This window comes from Panthera tigris, chromosome X, assembly GCF_018350195.1.
Source record: "Panthera tigris isolate Pti1 chromosome X, P.tigris_Pti1_mat1.1, whole genome shotgun sequence".
In the NCBI taxonomy this organism is placed as follows: domain Eukaryota; kingdom Metazoa; phylum Chordata; class Mammalia; order Carnivora; family Felidae; genus Panthera; species Panthera tigris.
In genome coordinates this window covers 80,436,731-80,458,112 of record NC_056677.1, presented here as the reverse complement: position 1 = coordinate 80,458,112, position 21,382 = coordinate 80,436,731, and the positions used below count along the sequence as shown (strand labels likewise).

At 38.5% G+C, this 21,382-nt stretch overlaps 1 protein-coding gene across 3 annotated transcripts in view; it reads left to right on the top strand.

The window, feature by feature from the left end:
• PCDH19 (protocadherin 19) overlaps positions 1-21,382 on the top strand; it is a 134,792-nt gene that overhangs the window by 56,537 nt on the left and 56,873 nt on the right. For all 3 annotated transcript variants that reach the window (XM_042974798.1, XM_015542228.2, XM_042974797.1), the window contains one exon: positions 7,127-7,185. In XM_042974798.1, the coding sequence (XP_042830732.1) occupies positions 7,127-7,185 (59 nt within the window). The remainder of the gene's footprint in view (positions 1-7,126; positions 7,186-21,382) is intronic.

Here is a 21,382-nt window from a genome sequence, read left to right as displayed (position 1 = left end):
TGTACACAGTGCTGAGAAAATGCTAAGCAATGTGGGATGACCAGTGATGTGGATATATTAAAAATGAGAGAAATTAGATATGGGGGAAGTAGAGGACTTATATTTTATAACCATTCAGTTAAAGATTTAGTTTAGATTTAATGCTAAACCCATCAAGAATCCCCTGGAAAGGGTTTCTTGAGCCGTTGGAAAGAGAAGTGCTGTGATGAAAACAGTGGTTGAGGAAGATTATCCACATAGCGTTTTGCAGAATGGGCTAGATCAAAAGCCAAATACTGATGAGAAAATGGTGTCACAAGGTGAAGGCTGTGGAAATGGAGCTAAAGGAACATATACATGCACTATTTCTAAAAAATTTAAGAATTTTATAACCCATTTCATAGAAGAGAGAGGTTGCCTTTATTTATGATGTGAGTTTATATGTGTAAGAAAAATAAAGTCCAAATCCTCCCGTGTAAGTCACCTATGTTCATCAAGCCGTTATGGTACTATTTATCTCTATGAAGTAGCAGTGTAATTTTCAAAGCTGAATTCTAGCAGCCTGTGTATAAGTATATGCATGTATCTGCAGGTGAGCACGTGCCACTCTGTGTGTGTGTGTGTGTGTGTGTGTGTGTGTGTGTATGTGTGTATTTTTCATGTTTTTCTGAATGGCTGACGTTTTAACCATCCCTGGTAAGAAGTCCATTAGTTTGTGACCTCCTTGCAGGTGTATGTTTATTGAATGGATGAATGAATAAATGAATGAATGAATAAGAGCCTTTTGTTTTAGAATCCTAGAATTTTTGTATTAAAGGGAATACTGACATCATTTAGTTTATTATTTTCATTTTATAGACAGATAACTTAAGACTTCAAGAGAGATTAAGTGATTTATTCAATACCATCAGTGAGTCAGTGACAAACATAGGGAGAGAACCCAGGTCATCCCTCTAAACTGTATTGATCACTACAGTCAAAGTGGATATGTATGAGTGTGTGTGTGTGTGTGTGTGTGTAAGATGGGGGAGGGAGGGAGGGAAGGAGGGAGATGGGGGTGGGGGAGAGAATGAGAATAAGGCCTGAGATATGTGTAGTCATAGTTACTGGGAGCTTACTTGGCTTGGCTTGTTTTCCAGTTCAGGGTAAATATGAGCTTTCTAGTGATGGCAGCTCTAGGAATGGTGCATTTTATTCCATCTTCACTAATTCCTGCTTCAGATGCTGAGGTCTGGATGGATGAGTATTTGAATATACATTCTAGCTGGAGGCATATTGGCATTTTATGTTTATATAGAATTTACATTTTCATTTTATGTGTTGGGCATAGGAAGTAGGAAAAAGCCATTTGCAATTCATTTCCTAAAAATGCCCATGAGAAGAGATGTCATTTGAACATCTAAAATAGCAATCAGTTTTAGAAAAGGTCATGGGTCTTTTCATCATTGATCAATAAGCACAATTATCATTATTAGACATCAGCAGTTAAAAAAAAAGGAGTAGCATTTTAAAACCACTTTGCTGTGCATCTGATTTGAGATTCCAGTTTTCCTGTTTGTATTGCTAAAATGATTAAGAGTTAAAAAAACAAAATAATAGGTAACAAATTGCAATTAGAATGCTTTTCAGTTTGATGGGACTTTTAAAGTGCATTTTTAAATGGCTATTCATTTTCAAATGAAGACCTTAAAGTTTGAGGAATCTCTGTTTTAATCTCAGTGTTTGCAACCTTTTTTAGCTTTGTGTAGTGACCTGTGGATTTGTGATACTGGGCAAAGATTCTAGTCCTAGATATCTGCATTTATTGGATTTCTTTCTCCTTCGGGTTGAAGTCTCTCCTGGTGATAAATGTGGTGCTGAGAGAGTCACAGTCACTCTTTCAGAGAAAAGGGTAAAATTCAGTGAACTGTAAAAGTAATGCAAAATGATAATTAAAGTAGGGCATTCTTGTACCTTGGAGGCCTGACAAAATGGAAACATTTGACTTCTGATGTTCCAGACTTATTAACATAGAGACATAATAGCATACCACCTACCCCAAAGTCTCACTGGAAAATCTGCATATCCAGGAGGGAGCTCAGAATAGAAAGTAGTCATCAGAGAAGGCTCCAAAGCAGGTAAAGAAACCAAAAAGCAACAAGAACCAAAACATTACACAAAGTCTCTGTATTAAAAATCATGTAATTTCCCTTCTAAAACAACATTTCAGCTCTCCGCCCAGACCTTAAGTCTTATTTTCTAGCCAAATATAATTAGCTTCTGAGAACACAGTAGAGTAGAAGTATCAAACTGAAAATGGAAGAGGAGCTGTTTTTGATATATTGATAGCACTGAGAAGTAACAATACTGAGTGTTTGATAGCAACGTGGTGAAGGACATATGTTAAAAATTAAAGACAAGAACTCAAAAACCACAGCACTTTGGGGTCAGTGAGTGTACAGGCAAAGCCTACATGGTGCAGTGATTTATGTTTAGAAAGGTGCTCCTAAGCAACCAATAAACAACTATATGATTCCCTTCAGAAACAAGGTAGAATGGTTAGGATTTTAAATCAGTGTTTTAGTCCTTACAGAGGAAAGCCCTAAGCTGTCTAAAAAACTCAGCTACCTAGAAGTATTTATTCTTTAGGTTTTCAGAAAATCAAGGTTTTATTAAACCTAAGCCAAGTGACAAGTCTGTTCTCAATGAGTTTCTAGGATAAACACTTCTAATTAAGGAAAGGATTTGGGATAAATATGTTAAATGATAGGAAAGTGACTCTTATTTTCCATTGACACTAGAAATAAGAGTTTGTTGCAGACCCATTTTTTTATGTTAAAATTAGGTTTTCCAGAAGCAAATGTTGTTCTTGTCTTTTTACTGCGTTCCTGTGTTAACTTTGCTGTCTCATTAGACATGGGGACATTTCCTAGTGAAATTAATGTGACATTTAGAGAAAATTTCCCCTCTCAAATGTTTCATGTTATTTGCCATTTAGAATACTTAGAGAGGGGATTGGAATAATGTCAAGCAAATTTTGATTAAATAAGGCTAACCAGAAGCCAATACATTCATGCAAAAAAGAAAAGCTCTTTTATCATTTCTTAAAACGTGTATTTCTGCTCTAATTATTTAGTCTATATTGAGATGGCCTTGGCAAATAATCTGACAGAAGGGATGCCATCTTCTAAATAGCTGGGCTTGCATTAGAAAACACAGCACACCGGGTCAAAGCCTGTGGTCGGTCCTTTGCTCAGGACAGTTCTCTCCTCTGGATGTACATTAGAAGTACCTGGAAAGTTTTAAACAAATACCAATGCCTGGGCCCCACTCCAGGCCAGTTACCTCAGAATCTCTTGGAGTGGGACTTTGGCAACAGTATTAAAAAAAAAAAAAACCCAAATTCCCTAGTTGATTCTAATATGCATTAGGGCTGAGAACCACTGGCTTAAGACATGCAAGCTATTCATTAAGAAAATATTATTTCTTTCTTCAGGGTGGTCTGAGTCTCACTCTTTACTCCATCTGAAGTGTGGAAAAAAATATACGCTTTCAATGCACAGGAGTTGGGTTTGAGTACATACCTTGAATCACTATGAGCAAGAACACTTGATGTCAATATACATAGACTCATAATTGGCTATTGATAGCAAATTACCTCAGTTGTTTGGAATGCAGTATTAATGGGGCCAGAATAGTGTGTCCTATCATTTAGAATAATTCTGTTTCATAGGTTGTTTCCAAACTCCAATTAAGTGGCTTCACAGAGACCTGAGACTGAATATAAAAACAAAAAGACAGTGGATGACTCAGCATAGCCCTATCCACTATGGGAAAATTGGTTCTAGGAATCTACCTTATGACTAGTGCTTCTAATTTGATGGGGGTGCAGCATGGGACACCTGCCTATTATGGTTTGTGCCAGTTTGGGGAATGGAATATTTATACTTGGACCCACAAAAATGAGTGGTTTAGTCTTTTAGAGTAAAAAAAAAAGGGGGGAAAGAAAGATAGGAAGGTGATATAAGCTTCAGTGATACTCTCCTACCTACAGTGGCAGATCATGCCTGGCATGTTTGCCCGGGTTAACCAATCTGTATCCCAGAGAGGACAGAGCACTGATAAAGTCTCCATAAGCAAGCCTTCTAGACTTATTTCTTCTTTTAACTCATTGCCTGTGAGTGGGATTCTCATGGTGAGATATATTATTCCATTAGGATCAAGAAGTAGTACAGTCACCAGGGATAGAATTTGTATGGTTTTGTTTATTTGCCCATACATAAAGTTCTGGCACAATGGTTGGAGGTCGGGTCTCCAAAGAGCTCCATATTCCATGCACATTGCACACAGGTTGGATGCCTCATATGCAAAGCTATGCAAAATATTCTACTTGAAAACTGGCTTCTTTAACATGACAGTATCTTGGGATGCTCCTCAATGCTTTTTTTTTTTGCAAAGCCAGTATCATCACATTTTCCTTCTTTTGCTTCTGTGTGTCTATTAACTTTCTTGAAAAAATGATTTAAGTAAGTTTGGAAACTGAAATGAAATGTGTTCATGCTACTCTTTTATTGCCTGAGTGAGGTCAAATTCTCGATCCTATTTGGGGTTGTGCGTTCTGTAGAAAGCAGGGGATAAAGGATTTCCCACCATGTCTACCATGAGTCATGATAAATTCAGTTGAACTTCCCCTTTGGATTCATGTTCTATTATCCTTATTTTACATAGGAGGAAAGTGAGGCATGCATAAATTAAGTAATTTACCTAAGGTTTCATGGTGAAACTAGACATTGAACTCCTTAGTACTTAATCAGTTTCCTGTTTTAATTGGATAGCATGGTGTTTTTGGCAGGTGGGGAACTTCTACTTGTTAATAGAATATGTATTGAATATCATAGAAGAGCACATTTACACAGCATATTGTGTGTTTATTATGTTGATATAGTAAATTAATTCAAGAAATGCTTGTTGGTTGACTGACTGATGGATAACCTCTTCCAGCAATACTTCTAGCATTGTATTCCCAATGTAGCTTCAAGTTTGCCTCTTCTTCCTGTAGTTATATTTGTAACAATTTCAGCATCCGTTTTATTTTATTTTATATTTTTAATTTACATCTAAATTAGTTAGCATATAGTGCAACAATGATTTCAGGAGTAGATTCCTTAATGCCCCTTACCCATTTAGCTCATCCCCCCTCCCACAACCCCTCCAGTAACCCTCTGTTTGTTCTCCATATTTAAGAGTCTCTTATGTTTTGTCCTCCTCCCTGTTTTTATATTATTTTTGCTTCCCTTCCCTTGTGTTCATCTGTTCTGTATCTTAAAGTCCTCATATGAGAGAAATCATATGATATTTGTCTTTCTCTGACTGACCAATTTCACTTAGCATAATACCCTCTAGTTCCATCATGCAGTTGCAAATGGCAAAATTTCATTCTTTTTGATTGCTGAGTAATACTCCATTGTATATATATACCACATCTTCTTTATCCATTCATCCATTGATGGACATTTGGGCTCTTTCCATACTGTGGCTATTGTTGATAGTTCTGGTATAAACATTGGGGTGCATGTGTCCCTTCAAAACAGTATACCTGTATCCCTTGGATAAATACCTAGTAGTGCAATTGCTGGCTCATAGGTAGTTCTATTTTTATGAACAAATTAGAAATGAACTGATCCTTTTTATTTTTTACTCTCCCACTCCATTCCTTACAACAGAACCAAAAATCACTTGTGGTTTATGTTAAAGTGGATTTTAACCTGTACATAAAAGTAGTGTGAATAGATATTATAGAGCCCATCTTCAAATGAGGGGCATGCAGAGGGCATGAGCATGCCTGAGTAAGTACAAAACAATGATGGGATTTAGATTCCTTCTCAATATTCTCTCCTCCTTTTTCCTGCCTACTTACCACCCCCCATCCCCACCTACTGTAGATACTTAGGGTCTCTACCCTAACTGTTGGCTGTTTGATGCTCATGTGGTAGTTGCATCTACTATCACCTATCCTGTTCTCCTCTACTAAACTTTCAGTTCCTTGCAACCAAAAGTTGTGTCTAAGAGCCTAGCACAGTTAATGTCTGACAGGTAGTCATCTGAAAGGAATCTGGTATTTTGGTAGCTAGACAGCTATTGTGTTTCCTTTTCCAGGCACTTTTAGTTGAAGTCATTTCAGAAGGTCCTAAGGAATGATGGGAATGGTGGGGATGGAAATGATTTCTGGTAGAAGAGCAGGAGGGTGGAGGAGATGTGTTTATGCATTTTCCAGTATGTACGATGGCTCAGTCAGAACAAAACTTGAGTGTTGGGAGTAAGATCCACTGTACTAGAACTTTCAGTTACTTCAGTGTCAACTTTTCCCTGCATTCCCACCTTCTAAGGCTGCTCCCTTTCGGTGCTCATGAACTGTTTTCCCATCTCATTCATCTGGCAGGTATTTTGCATTTGTTTTTGTAAAGCTGTTGCTCAGGCAGTCTACTGTAACCAGATTAGGAAGTGGTGTTTTAATGATAGGAGCTGAGACAGGGTTTGCTTGCAAGCTTCATGTTTCACATGAAAGGCTTTGGCACTCCCTGTGGACTGCCCTTCATCCAGTTTCAGGCATAATAGTTGTTTGCCTTTATATGTGTGATAAAATGAAGGCCTTCCTGCATAACCAATGCTGAGCAAAATGTCTTAAAACAAAAGGAAGTGCAGAGTTTAAATCCACAGTAGGGGATTAGCTTGTCTGCATTTCCATATCTATGGAATATATATTTTAACATGTTAATTATGTACTAGTAATAAAAATACCTTTGAACTTCCAGTCAATTTGATAGGCACAGAATTATATCCACTGGGAATGGAAAACAATTAGTTTCTGTAAAGATTGTAGGTCATGTTGTATCTTCCTCTAAGTGGTTGCATGGTCAGTAGCCATCCATATTATAGGGGATGTTTGAGTAAAGTTCATCTTGGTCTGTAAGTGAGGGCTGCTTCTACAGAGCCCTCAGAGCCCTAAGCAGGCAGCAATCATTCCTCAGGGTGTTACCTGGCTATGGCCTTGGTTTCTGATTCATTCATTGCCTCTCATCCAGTAGAAAAATTCCTCATAAGTAGGACAGTTTGGCTCTTTCCATGAATCATCTATGTAACATTTTTAATCTTTTTTTCCCCATTGCAGACTGAAAACTATTCCTTTGACTCCAACTATGTGAACAGCCGAGCCCATTTAATCAAAAGGTATGTTGATTCGCTTGCCTCTTTCAACAACTAAGCTTGATTTAATATATAGAGAAAAATAGATTAAATTTTTAAATGATGCCTTTGTTTTTGGATTTTAAAATGAATGCCTATCTGCTTCAAAGGTATTTGAAAAATTCAGAAAAACATTAAAAAATAAAAAATCATGGTAATTCCACAACCCCAAAATAATCACTGTTGGCATTTTACCATATTTCTTTACATCAAAATGTATTCATAAACACAAATTAAAAAAAATTGGGATCATATTAAAATGTAGTTTCAGTTGATGATTTTGAAATCTAATATTAGAAAACATATACTTTCACAATCATATTCATATCAAAATTCCTGTTGCTCTTCACTTTAGATGAAGAGAGGCCTTAATGTGGAACTTTCAATGAATTTCAAGATTGCTGTTGTTTTGAAAATTTTGGAATCATTTTAAAGATATTTTAATGGAAGATAAACTAATTTCTTACCTTTTAAACAGTTTGTAGGTGAGAGAGGGAAAGAAAAGATCTTTGCATGATTCACTACTTCTTAAAATATTTGGAAGTGTTTCAAATGTAGCATTCAAAGTTAAGATTTGTGTGATTGGTTGGTCATAACTCAGTTATCCATGGAACCAAAATGTATGTGAATACAGAGCTGAATACTGCCAGGGAAGATTCCCTCTGTTGCCATGGACACTAAGGTTCAGGAAGTCTCTAAGGAGGGAGAACTAAACAAACTGGAGAATTTACTGCACTGAAAAACCAGTACTGATTATTTAGATAATGCCTTTATTACTGCTTCATGCAAATATCCTCTTGAATGGTCTAGTTGCTATTCTTCAGCTAAAATTGAACTCTGAGTGTATTTGTTAAAATAATATAAATAAAATAGAGAGGCAAGCAGTGTATGTTAGAGCTACAGTAGAGAAGATGAGAAAGTTCTATTATTTTTCTGGCTCTAATCCCATAAATTTACATTACCAAATGAGTAGGATTCAAAGAATGAACTGGCTGGTTGAACAAACAACTTCAATTCATATTTAATTTAATTCATGATGCACAGTAACCCCTGAAAACATACTAGTTTTATCTATATTGGTCCCGAATTGCTTGTGACCTTGAGTGATGATTGTAAATTATCATTAATCAAAATGAATAGCCCAGCATTACCAGTCATAGCATAGTTTGGAATGTTTTTGAGGGGTTTGGAGGAATCCTTCTCAAATATTATCTTAGCCTACAGAATAAAAACAAAAGCTAAGGAATTCAAAATTATCTGGTTAATAGGAAATAAAACGCCTCTTCTTGTGCAATGATTAATTTTGCAGCAGAAATATACTTCATTTTCTGTTTTAGGACTGTTATTTCAAAGCTCCTTTTTAAAAATTCTGATAAAAATGATGACTTGACTTATCCTTACAGGTCCCCTGGGCTAGCTCTGGATACCTGGGAATTCTACGAACAGGTTAAACGATTAACGTGAGCCTGATTTTCAGAGCATAGCAAAAAGCTAAGACTCTGGGGACCCTCACTGTCTTAGGTCAGCCCTGAATATCCAATGCACAGGCAGACCGATGAGATGAAAACTTAATGTTCAAACATTTAGTCTACAGCAGCTTTGGGACTCACTAGGAACCTCTGATTCGGATGAGTTACTTATATGATTTTGTTTACACATGCATACACACAAATTGCACAGCCTGGAATGGTTGACAGGCTTTTGGTGAAAAAATCTCCTGATGTTGCCTGAAACCCAGAATAGTGGCTTTTTACCAGGGACCACATTGATGAAGAGGAAATATCTGAAAACTCAGGGACACATGCATTTTTGCCAGGTTCTGTTTTTGGAACCTTGAAGGATTTGGAAAACTACAAGGGCCTTGGAATTTATGGGCTCAACTGAGAGTAGACAAAGAACAATACCTGGAAAGATACAGGAAATCTTGTGTGCTATGCTTTTCTGTGAACTAACCACTTTATTTATTTTTTTTATTCTTTTTTTTCGAATATATGAAGTTTATTGTCAAATTGGTTTCCATACAACACCCAGTACTCATCCCAAAAGGTCCCCTCCTCAATACCCATCACCCACCCGCCCCTCCTTCCCACTCCCCATTGACCCTCAGTTTGTTCTCAGTTTTTAACAGTCTCTTATGCTTTGGCTCTCTCCCACTCTAACCTCTTTTTTTTTTTCCTTCCCCTCCCCCATGGGTTTCTGTTAAGTTTCTCAGGATCCACATAAAAGTGAAACCATATGGTATCTGTCTTTCTCTGGATGGCTTATGTCACTTAGCATCACACTCTCCAGTTCCATCCACGTTGCTACAAAGGGCCATATTTCGTTCTTTCTCATTGCCATGTAGTACTCCATTGTGTATATAAACCACAATTTCTTTTTTTTTTTTATTTTTTTTTATTTTTTTTTATTTTTTAATATATGAAATTTACTGTCAAATTGGTTTCCATACAACACCCAGTGCTCATCCCAAAAGGTGCCCTCCTCAATACCCATCACCCACCCTGCCCTCCCTCCCACCCTGCCCTCCCTCCCACCCCCCATCAACCCTCAGTTTGTTCTCAGTTTTTAACAGTCTCTAATGCTTTGGCTCTCTCCCACTCTAACCTTTTTTTTTTTTTTTTTTTTTTTCCTTCCCCTCCCCCATGGGTTTCTGTTATGTTTCTCAGGATCCACATAAGAGTGAAACCATATGGTATCTGTCTTTCTCTGTATGGCTTATTTCACTTAGCATCACACTCTCCAGTTCCATCCATGTTGCTACAAAGGGCCATATTTCATTCTTTCTCATTGCCACGTAGTATTCCATTGTGTATATAAACCACAATTTCTTTATCCATTCATCAGTTGATGGACATTTAGGCTCTTTCCATAATTTGGCTATTGTTGAGAGTGCCGCTATAAACATTGGGGTACAGGTGCCCCTATGCATCAGTACTCCTGTATCCCTTGGATAAATTCCTAGCAGTGCTATTGCTGGGTCATAGGGTAGGTCTATTTTTAATTTTCTGAGGAACCTCCATACTGTTTTCCAGAGCGGCTGCACCAATTTGCATTCCCACCAACAGTGCAAGAGGGTTCCTGTTTCTCCACATCCTCTCCAGCATCTATAGTCTCCTGATTTCTTCATTTTGGCCACTCTGACTGGCGTGAGGTGGTATCTGAGTGTTAAACCACAATTTCTTTATCCATTCATCAGTTGATGGACATTTAGGCTCTTTCCACAATTTGGCTATTGTTGAGGGTGCTGCTATAAACATTGGGGTACAAGTGCCCCTATGCATCAGTACTCCTGTATCCCTTGGGTAAATCCCTAGCAGTGCTATTGCTGGGTCATAGGGTAGGTCTATTTTTAATTTTCTGAGGAACCTCCACACTGTTTTCCAGAGTGGCTGCACCAGTTTGCATTCCCACCAACAGTGCAAGAGGGTTCCCGTTTCTCCACATCCTCCCCAGCATCTATAGTCTCCTGATTTCTTCATTTTGGCCACTCTGACTGGCGTGAGGTGAAATCTGAGTGTGGTTTTGATTTGTATTTCCCTGATGAGGAGCGACGTTGAGCATCTTTTCATGTGACTGTTGGCCATCCGGATGTCTTCTTTAGAGAAGTGTCTATTCATGTTTTCTGCCCATTTCTTCACTGGGTTATTTGTTTTTCGGGTGTGGAGTTTGGTGAGCTCTTTATAGATTTTGGATACTAGCCCTTTGTCTGATATGTCATTTGCAAATATCTTTTCCCATTCTGTTGGTTGCCTTTTAGTTTTGTTGGTTGTTTCCTTTGCTGTGCAGAAGCTTTTTATCTTCATAAGGTCCCAGTAATTCACTTTTGCTTTTAATTCCCTTGCCTTTGGGGATGTGTCGAGTAAGAGATTGCTACCGCTGAGGTCAGAGAGGTCTTTTCCTGCTTTCTCCTCTAGGGTTTTGATGGTTTCCTGTCTCACATTCAGGTCCTTTATCCATTTTGAGTTTATTTTTGTGAATGGTGTGAGAAAGTGGTCTAGTTTCAGCCTTCTGCATGTTGCTGTCCAGTTCTCCCAGCACCATTTGTGAAAGAGACTGTCTTTTTTCCATTGGATGTTCTTTCCTGCTTTGTCAAAGATGAGTTGACCATACGTTTGTGGGTCTAGTTCTGGGGTTTCTATTCTATTCCATTGGTCTATGTGTCTGTTTTTGTGCCAACACCATGCTGTCTTGATGATGACAGCTTTGTAGTAGAGGCTAAAGTCTGGGATTGTGATGCCTCCTGCTTTGGTCTTCTTCTTCAAAATTACTTTGGCTATTCGGGGCCTTTTGTGGTTCCATATGAATTTTAGGATTGCTTGTTCTAGTTTCGAGAAGAATGCTGGTGCAATTTTGATTGGGATTGCATTGAATGTGTAGATGGCTTTGGGTAGTATTGACATTTTGACAATATTTATTCTTTCAATCCATGAGCAGGGAATGTCTTTCCATTTCTTTATATCTTCTTCAATTACCTTCATAAGCTTTCTATAGTTTTCAGCATACAGATCTTTTACATCTTTGGTGAGATTTATTCCTAGGTATTTCATGCTTCTTGGTGCAATTGTGAATGGGATCAGTTTCTTTATTTGTCTTTCTGTTGCTTCATTGTTAGTGTATAAGAATGCAACTGATTTCTGTACATTGATTTTGTATCCTGCAACTTTGCTGAATTCATGTATCAGTTCTAGCAGACTTTTGGTGGAGTCTGTCGGATTTTCCATGTATAGTATCATGTCATCTGCAAAAAGCGAAAGCTTGACTTCATCTTTGCCCATTTGGATGCTTTTGATTTCCTTTTGTTGTCTGATTGCTGATGCTAGAACTTCCAACACTATGTTAAACAACAGCGGTGAGAGTGGGCATCCCTGTCGTGTTCCTGATCTCAGGGAAAAAGCTCTCAGTTTTTCCTCATTGAGGATGATGTTAGCTGTGGGCTTTTCATAAATGCCTTTTATGATCTTTAAGTATGTTCCTTCTATCCCGACTTTCTCAAGGGTTTTTATTAGGAAAGGGTGCTGGATTTTGTCAAAGGCCTTTTCTGCATAGATTGACAGGATCATATGGTTTTTCTCTTTTCTTTTATTAATGTGATGTATCACGTTGATCGATTTGCGAATGTTGAACCAGCCCTGCATCCCAGGAATGAATCCCACTTGATCATGGTGAATAATTCTTTTTATATGCTGTTGAATTCGATTTGCTAGTATCTTATTGAGAATTTTTGCATCCATATTCATCAGGGATATTGGCCTGTAGTTCTCTTTTTTTACTGGGTCTCTGTCTGGTTTAGGAATCAAAGTCATACTGGCTTCCTAGAATGAGTCTGGAAGTTTTCCTTCCCTTTCTATTTCTTGGAATAGCTTGAGAAGGATAGGTATTATCTCTGCTTTAAACGTCTGGTAGAACTCCCCTGGGAAGCCATCTGGTCCTGGACTCTTATTTGTTGGGAGATTTTTGATAACTGATTCAATTTCTTCACTGGTTATGGGTCTGTTCAAGCTTTCTATTTCCTCCTGATTGAGGTTTGGAAGAGTGTGGGTGTTTAGGAATTTGTCCATTTCTTCCAGGTTGTCCAATTTGTTGGCATATAATTTTTCATAGTATTCCCTGATAATTGTTTGTATCTCTGAGGGATTGGTTGTAATCATTCCATTTTCATTCATGATTTTATCTATTTGGGTCATCTCCCTTTTCTTTTTGAGAAGCCTGGCTAGAGGTTTGTCAATTTTATTTATTTTTTCAAAAAACCAACTCTAGGTTTCGTTGATCTGCTCTACAGTTTTTTTAGATTCTATATTGTTTATTTCTGCTCTGATCTTTATTATTTCTCTTCTTCTGCTGGGTTTAGGCAGCCTTTGCTGTTCTGCTTCTATTTCCTTTAGGTGTGCTGTTAGATTTTGTATTTGGGATTTTTCTTGCTTCTTGAGATAGGCCTAGATTGCAATGTATTTTCCTCTCAGGACTGCCTTCGCTGCGTCCCAAAGCGTTTGGATTGTTGTATTTTCATTTTCATTTGTTTCCATATATTTTTTAATTTCTTCTCTAATTGCCTTGTTGACCCACTCATTCGTTAGTAGGGTGTTCTTTAACCTCCATGCTTTTGGAGGTTTTCCAGACTTTTTCCTGTGGTTGATTTCAAGCTTCATAGCATTGTGGTCTGAAAGTATGCATGGTATAATTTCAATTCTTGTAAACTTATGAAGGGCTGTTTTGTGACCCAGTATATGATCTATCTTGGAGAATGTTCCATGTGCACTTGAGAAGAAAGTATATTCTGTTGCTTTGGGATGCAGAGTTCTAAATATATCTGTCAAGTCCATCTGATCCAATGTGTCATTCAGGGCCCTTGTTTCTTTATTGACCATGTGTCTAGATGATCTATCCATTTCTGTAAGTGGGGTGTTAAAGTCCTCTGCAATGACCACATTCTTATCAAGAAGGTTGCTTATGTTTGTGAGTAATTGTTTTATATATCTGGGGGCTCCGGTATTCGGCGCATAGACATTTATAATAGTTAGCTCTTCCTGGTGGATAGACCCTGTGATTATTATATAATGCCCTTCTTCATCTCTTGTTACAGCCTTTAATTTAAAGTCTAGTTTGTCTGATATAAGTATGGCTACTCCAGCTTTCTTTTGGCTTCCAGTAGCATGATAAATAGTTCTCCATCCCCTCACTCTCAATCTAAAGGTGTCCTCAGATCTAAAATGAGTCTCTTGTAGACAGCAAATAGATGGGTCTTGTTGTTTTATCCATTCTGATACCCTATGTCTTTTGGTTGGCGCATTTAATCCATTTACATTCAGTGTTATTATAGAAAGATATGGTTTTAGAGTCATTGTGATGTCCGTAGGTTTCATGCTTGTAGCGATGTCTCTGGTACTTTTCTCACAGGATCCCCCTTAGGATTTCTTGTAGGGCTGGTTTAGTGGTGACAAATTCCTTCAGTTTTTGTTTGTTTGGGAAGACCTTTATCTCTCCTTCTATTCTGAATGACAGACTTGCTGGATAAAGGATTCTCAGCTGCATATTTTTTCTTTTTAGCACACTGAAGATATCGTGCCAAGCCTTTCTGGCCTGCCAAGTTTCAAAGGAGAGATCAGTCATGATTCTTATAGGTCTCCCTTTATATGTGAGGGCACGTTTATCCCTTGCTGCTTTCAGAATTTTCTCTTTATCCTTGTATTTTGCCAGTTTCACTATGATATGTCGTGCAGAAGATTGATTCAAGTTACGTCTGAAGGGAGTTCTCTGTGCCTCTTGGATTTCAATGCCTTTTTCCTTCCCCAGTTCAGGGAAGTTCTCAGCTATTATTTCTTCAAGTACCCCTTCAGCACCTTTCCCTCTCTCTTCCTCCTCTGGGATACCAATTATGCGTATATTATTTCTTTTTAGCGTATCACTTAGTTCTCTAATTTTCCCCTCATACTCCTGGATTTTTTTATCTCTCTTTCTCTCAGCTTCCTCTTTTTCCATAACTTTATCTTCTAGTTCACCTATTCTCTCCTCTGCCTCTTCAATCCGAGCTGTCATCGTTTCCATTTTGTTTTGCATTTCGTTTAAAGCGCTTTTCAGCTCCTCGTGACTGTTCCTTAGTCCCTTGATCTCTGTAGCAAGAGATTCTCTGCTGTCCTGTATACTGTTTTCAAGCCCAGCGATTAATTTTATGACTATTATTCTAAATTCACTTTCTGTTACATTATTTAAATCCTTTTTGATCAGGTCATTAGCTGTTGTTATTTCCTGGAGATTCTTCTGAGGGGAATTCTTCCATTTGGTCATTTTGGATAGTCCCTGGAGTGGTGAGGACCTGCAGGGCACTTCCCTGTGCTGTGGTGTATAACTGGAGTTGGTGGGCGGGGCCGCATTCAGACCTGATGTCTGCCCCTAGCCCACCTCTGGGGCCACAGTCAGACTGGTGTGTGCCTTCTCTTCCCCTCTCCTAGGGGCGGGATTCACTGTGGAGTGGCGTGGCCCGTCTGGGCTACTTGCGCACTTCCAGGCTTGTGCTGCTGGGGATCTGGCCTTTTAGCTGGGGTGGGTAGGCAAGGTGCACGGGGGCAGGAGTGGCAGGCTCACCTCATTTCTCCTTAGGTGATCCACTTCAGGAGGGGCCCTGTGGCAGCGGGAGGGAGTCAGATCTGCTGCCGGAGATTTGGCTCCGCAGAAGCACAGAGTTGGGTGTTTGTGCGGAGCGAGCAATTTCCCTGGCAGGAACTGGTTCTCTTTGGGATTTTGGCTGGGGGGTGGGCGGGGGAGATGGTGCTGGCGAGCGCCTTTGTTCCCCGCCAAGCTGAGCTCTGCCGTCCGGGGGCTCAGCAGCTCTCCCTCCCTTTGTCCTCCAGCCTTCCCACTTTCTGAGCAGAGCTGTTAACTTATGACCTCCCAGACGCGAAGTCGCGCTTGCTGTCGGAACACAGTCTGTCCGGCCCCTCCGCTTTTGCCAGCCAGACTCGGGGGCTCTGCTTGGCCGGCGAGCCGCTCCTCCGCCCGGCTCCCTCCCGCCAGTCAGTGGAGCGCGCACCGCCTCGCCACCCTTCCTACCCTCTTCCGTGGGCCTCTCGTCTGCGCTTGGCTCCCGAGACTCCGTTCTGCTAATCCTCTGGTGGTTTTCTGGGTTCTTTAGGCAGGTGTAGGTGGAATCTAAGTGATCAGCAGGACGGGCGGTGAGCCCAGCATCCTCCTACGCCGCCATCTTCCCTCCAACCTGCTCATGAAGAATTTTCTGAGTAACTCTTATGTTCAGAGTCTTGCTCTTCAAAGAAAATCTGTTTTCAAACAAATCCGTCCCTCTGTTGGCCACCAGCACAATAATAGAAACATTTGTATTTACAATACCATTGCAAACAGGTACCCCTAATTGATTGTCCCAGAAACATTGTTTTACAAGTCTTTCATCGCCCAAGAGGTACACATGTAATAAAGCAAGTTCAATCAGATTTTTTATGCCTGGCATAAATTGTTATTTGTTTTGGGTGAGTAGCCATTTACCAGGCTGTTTTACAATTTGCTGCATCTTGCTCACAGGGTCTTAAACTTCCTTTCTCAAATCCATTCATTAAGCCACTAAATGTCCTGACAAGATTAGAGTAAGTACTTAGTTCCTCAGATGAGCAAACTGATCTTTAAGTGGCTTAACTATTCCAGGGTTTGGGGGAGGGGAGTAATACCCCTTGCATATTTTCAGAGAATACATGTATTTTTTGAGCCTTTAAAAAAGCTTTTAGTATTTTTAATCATAATTCCAGTATAATTAATATACAGTGTTATATTAATTTCAGGTGTACAATATAGTGACTCAACAATTCTCTACTCAGTGCTCATCATGCTAAGTGTACTCTTTTTTTTTCAATTTTGTTTTTTAAAATTTACATTCAAATTAGTTAGCATATAGTGCAAAAATGATTTCAGGAGTAGATTCCTTAGTGCTCCTTACCGATTTAGCCCATCTCCCCTCCCACACCCCCTCCAGTAATCCTCTGTATGTTCTCCATATTTATGAGTCTTTTATGTTTTGTTCCCCTCTCTGTTTTTATATTATTTTTGTTCCCCTTCCCTTATGTCCATCTGTTTTGTCTCTTAAAGTCCTCATATGAGTGAAGTCATATGATATTTGTCTTTCTCTGACTAATTTCACTTAGCATAATACCCTCTAGTTCCATCCACGTAGTTGCAAATGGCAAGATTTCATTCTTTTTGATTGCCAAATAATACTCCACTGCATATATATACCACATCTTCTTTATCCATTCATCCATCAATGGACATTTGGGCTCTTTCCATGCTGTGGCTATTGTTGATAGTGCTGCTATAAACATTAGGGTGCATGTGTCCCTTCAAAACAGTATACCTGTATCCCTTGGATAAATAAATACCTAGTAGTGCAATTGCTGGGTTGTAGGGTACTTCTATTTTTAGCTTTTTGAGGAACCTCCATACTATTTTCCAGAGTGGCTGCACCAGCTTGCATTCCCACCAACAGTGCAAATGAGGTCCCCTTTCTCTGCATCCTCGCCAACATCTGTTGTTGCTTGAGTTGTTAATGTTAGCAATTCTGACAGGTATAAGATGGTATCTCATGGTGGTTTTGATTTGTATTTCCCTGATGATAAGTGATGTTGAGCATTTTTTCATGTGTCAGTTGGTCATCTGCATGTTTTCTTTGGAGAAGTGTCTATTCATGTCTTTTGCCCATTTCTTCACTGGATTATTTTTTGTGTGTGTGTTGAGTTGGGTAAGTTCTTTATATATTTTGGATACTAACTCTTTATCTCATATGTCGTTTGCAAATATCTTCTCCCATTCTCTTGGTTGCCTTTTAGTTTTGCTGATTGTTTCCTTCATTGTGCAGAAGATTTTATTTTGATGAAGTCCCAGTAGTTCATTTTTGCTTTTGTTTCCCTTGCCTCCAGAGACGTTTTGTATAAGAAGTTGCTGTAGGCAAGATCAAAGAGGTTTTTGCCTGCTTTCTCCTCGAGGATTTTGATGGCTTCTTGTCTGACACTGAGGTTTTTCATCCATTTGAGTTTATTTTTGTGTATGGTGTAAGAAAGTGGTCCAGGTTCATTCTTCTGCATGTCGCTGTCCAGTTTTCCCAGCACCACTTGCTGAAGAGACTCTCTTTGTTCCATTGGATATGTTTTCCAGCTTTGTCAAAGATTCGTTGGTCATACATTTGTGGTTCCATTTCTGGGTTCTCTATTCTATTCCATTGATCTGAGTGTCTGTTCTTGTGCCAGTACCATACTGTCTTGATCATTACAGCTTTGTAATACATTTTGAAGTCTGGGATTGTGATGCCTCCAGCCTTAGTTTTCTTTTCCAAGATTGCTTTGGCTATTTGGGGTCTTTTCTGGTTCCATACAAATTTTAGGTTTGCTTGTTCTAGCTCTGTGAATAATGCTGGTGTTATTTTGATAGGGATAGCATTGAATATGTAGATTGCTTTGGGTAGTATAGACATTTTAACAATATTCTTTCAGTTCATGAGCATGTAATGTCTTTCCATTTCTTTGTGTTGTCTTCAGTTTCTTTTATCAGTATTTCATTTTTCAGAGTACAGGTCATTCACCTCTTTGGTTAGGTTTTTTCCTAGGTATCTTATGCTAGGTATTTTTGGTGAAATTATAATTAGGATTGTTTTCTTAATTTCTCTTTCTGCTGCTTCATTACTGGTGTATTAAAATACAATACATTTTATACATTTATCCTGTATCCTAGATTGCTTTGAGTAGTATCAACATTTTAACAAAATTTGTTCTTCATATCCAGGATCATGGAATCTTTTTCCATTTTTTTGTGTCTTCTTCAATTTCTGTCATAAGCTTTCAATATAGTTTTCAGTGTATAGATTTTTCACCTGTTTGGTTAGGTTTATTCCTAGGTATTTTATGTTTTTTGGTACAGCTGTAAATGGGATTGATTCTTTGATTTCTCTTTCTGTCACTTCATTGTTGGTGTATAGGAATGCAACCGATTTCTGTGCATTGATTTTATATCCTGAAACTTTGCTGAATTCATGAATCAATTCTAGAAGTTTTTTGGTGGAATCTTTTTGGTTTTCCATATAGAGTATCATGTCATCTGTGAAGTGTGAAAGTTTGACCTCCTCCTGGCCAATTTGGATGCCTTTTGTTTCTTTGTGTTGTCTGATTGCAGAGGCTAAGACTTCCAATACTATGTTGAATAACAGTGGCGAGAGTGGACATCCCTGTCTTGTTCCTGACCTTAGGGGGAAAGTTCTCATTTTTTCTCCATTGAGGATGATATTAGCATTGGGTCGTTCATATATGACTTTTATGATCTCGAGGTATGCTCCTTCTATCCCTACTTTCTTGAGGGTTTTTATCAAGAAAGGATGCTGTATTTTGTCAAATGCTTTCTCTGCATCTATTGAGAGGATCATATGGTTTTTGTGCTTTCTTTTATTGATGTGATGAATCACGTTAATTGTTTTGTGGATAAGGAAACAGCCCTGCATCCCAGGTATAAATCCCACTTGGTCGTGGTGAATAATTTTTTTAATGTATTGTTGGATCCAGTTTGCTAATATCTTGTTGAGGATTTTTGCATCCATGTTCATCACGGAAATTAGTCTATAGTTCTCCTTTTTAATGTGGTCTCTGGTTTTGGAATCAAGGTAATGCTGGCTTCATAGAAAGAGTTTGGAAGTTTTCCTTCCATTTCTATTTTTTGGAACAGTTTCAAGAGAATAGGTGTTAACTCTTGATTAAATGTTTGGTAGAATTCCCCTGGAGAGCCATCTGGCCCTGGACTCTTGCTTTTTGGCAGATTTTTGATTACTAATTCGATTTCCTTACTGGTTATGGGTGTGTTCAAATTTTCTATTTCTTCCTGTTTCAGTTTTGGTAGTGTATATGTTTCTAGGAATTTGTCCATTTCTTCCAGATTACCCATTTTATTGGCATATAATTGCTGATAATATTCTGTTGTTACAGTTTTTATTTCTGTTGTGTTCATAGTGATCACTTCCCTTCCATCCTTGATTTTATTTGGGTCCTTTCCTTCTTCTTCTTGGTCAAACTGGCTAGTGGTTTATCAATTTTGTTAATTGTTTCAAAGAACCAGCTTCTGGTTTCATTGATCTGTTCTACTGTTTTTTTGGTTTCGATAGCATTATTTTCTGCTCTAATCTTTATTATTTCCTGTCTTCTGCTGGTTTTGGGCTTTATTTGCTGTTCTTTTTCCAGCTCCTTAAGGCTTAAGGTTGTGTATCTGAGATCTTTCTTCCTTCTTTAGGAAGGCCTGGATTGCTAAATACTTTCCTCTTATGACCGCCTTTGCTGCGTCCCAGAGGTTTTGGGTTGTGTTTTTATCATTTCCATTGGCTTCCATGAATTTTTTAATTTCCTCTTTAACTTCTTGGTTAGCCCATTCATTCTTTAGTAGGATTTTCTTCAGTCTCCCAGTATTTGTTACCTTTCCACACTTTTTCTTGTGGTTGATTTCGAGTTTCATAGTGTTGTGGTCTGAAAATATGCACGGTATGATCTCAATCTTTTTCAACTTACTTAAGGCTGATTTGTGTCCCAGTATATGGTCTATTCTGGAGAATGTTCCATGTGCAATGGAGAAGAATGTATATTCTGCTGCTTTAGGATGAAATGTTCTGAATATATCTGTGAAGTCCATCTGGTCCAGTGTGTCATTCAAAGCCATTGTTTCCTTGTTGATTTTTTGATTAGATGATCTGTCCATTGTTGTGAGTGGGGTGTTGAAGTCTCCTACTATTATGGTAATACTATCAATGAGTTTCTTTATGTTTGTGATTAATTGATTTATATATTTGGGTGCTTCCACATTTGGTGCATAAATGTTTACAATCGTTAGGTCTTCTTTGTCTATAGAACTCTTGATTATGATATAATGCCCTTCTGCATATCTTGACACAGTCTTTATTTTAAAGTCTAGATTGTCTGATATAAGTATGGCTACTCCGGCTTTCTTCTGTTGACCATTAGCATGATAGATGGTTTTCCATCCCCTTATTTTCAATCTGAAGGTGTCTTTAGGTCTAAAGTGGGTCTCTGTACACAGCATATAGATGGATCTTGGTTTCTTATCCATTCTGTTACCCTATGTCTTTTGATTGGAGCATTGAGTCCATTGATGTTTAGAGTGAGTACTGAAAGATATGAATTTATTGCCTTTATGATGCCTGTAGAGTTGGAGTTTCTGGTGGTGTTCTCTGGTCCTTTCTAATCCTTTTTTGCTTTTGGTCTTTTTGTTTTTGTTTTTCATCTTTTCACCCCTCAGAAAGTCCCCTTAAAATTTCTTGCAGGGCTGGTTTAGTGGTCATAAACTCCTTTAAGTTTTGTTTTTCTGGGAAACTTTTTATCTCTCCTTCTATTTTAATGACAGCCTTGCTGGATAAAGAATTATTGGCTGCATATTTTTCTGATTCAGCACATTGAATATATCCTGCCACTCCTTTCTGGCCTGCCAAGTTTCTGTAGATGGTCTGGTGCAAACCTGCTCTGTCTTCCCTTGTAGGTTAACGACCTTTTTTCCTTTGCTGCTTTCATGATTCTCTCCTTGCCTGAGTATATTGTGAATTTGACTATGAAATGCCTTGTTGATGCTTGGTTTTTGTTGACCCTAATGGGAGTCATCTGTGCTTTCTGGATTTTGATATCTGTGGCTTTCCCCAGGTTAAGAAAGT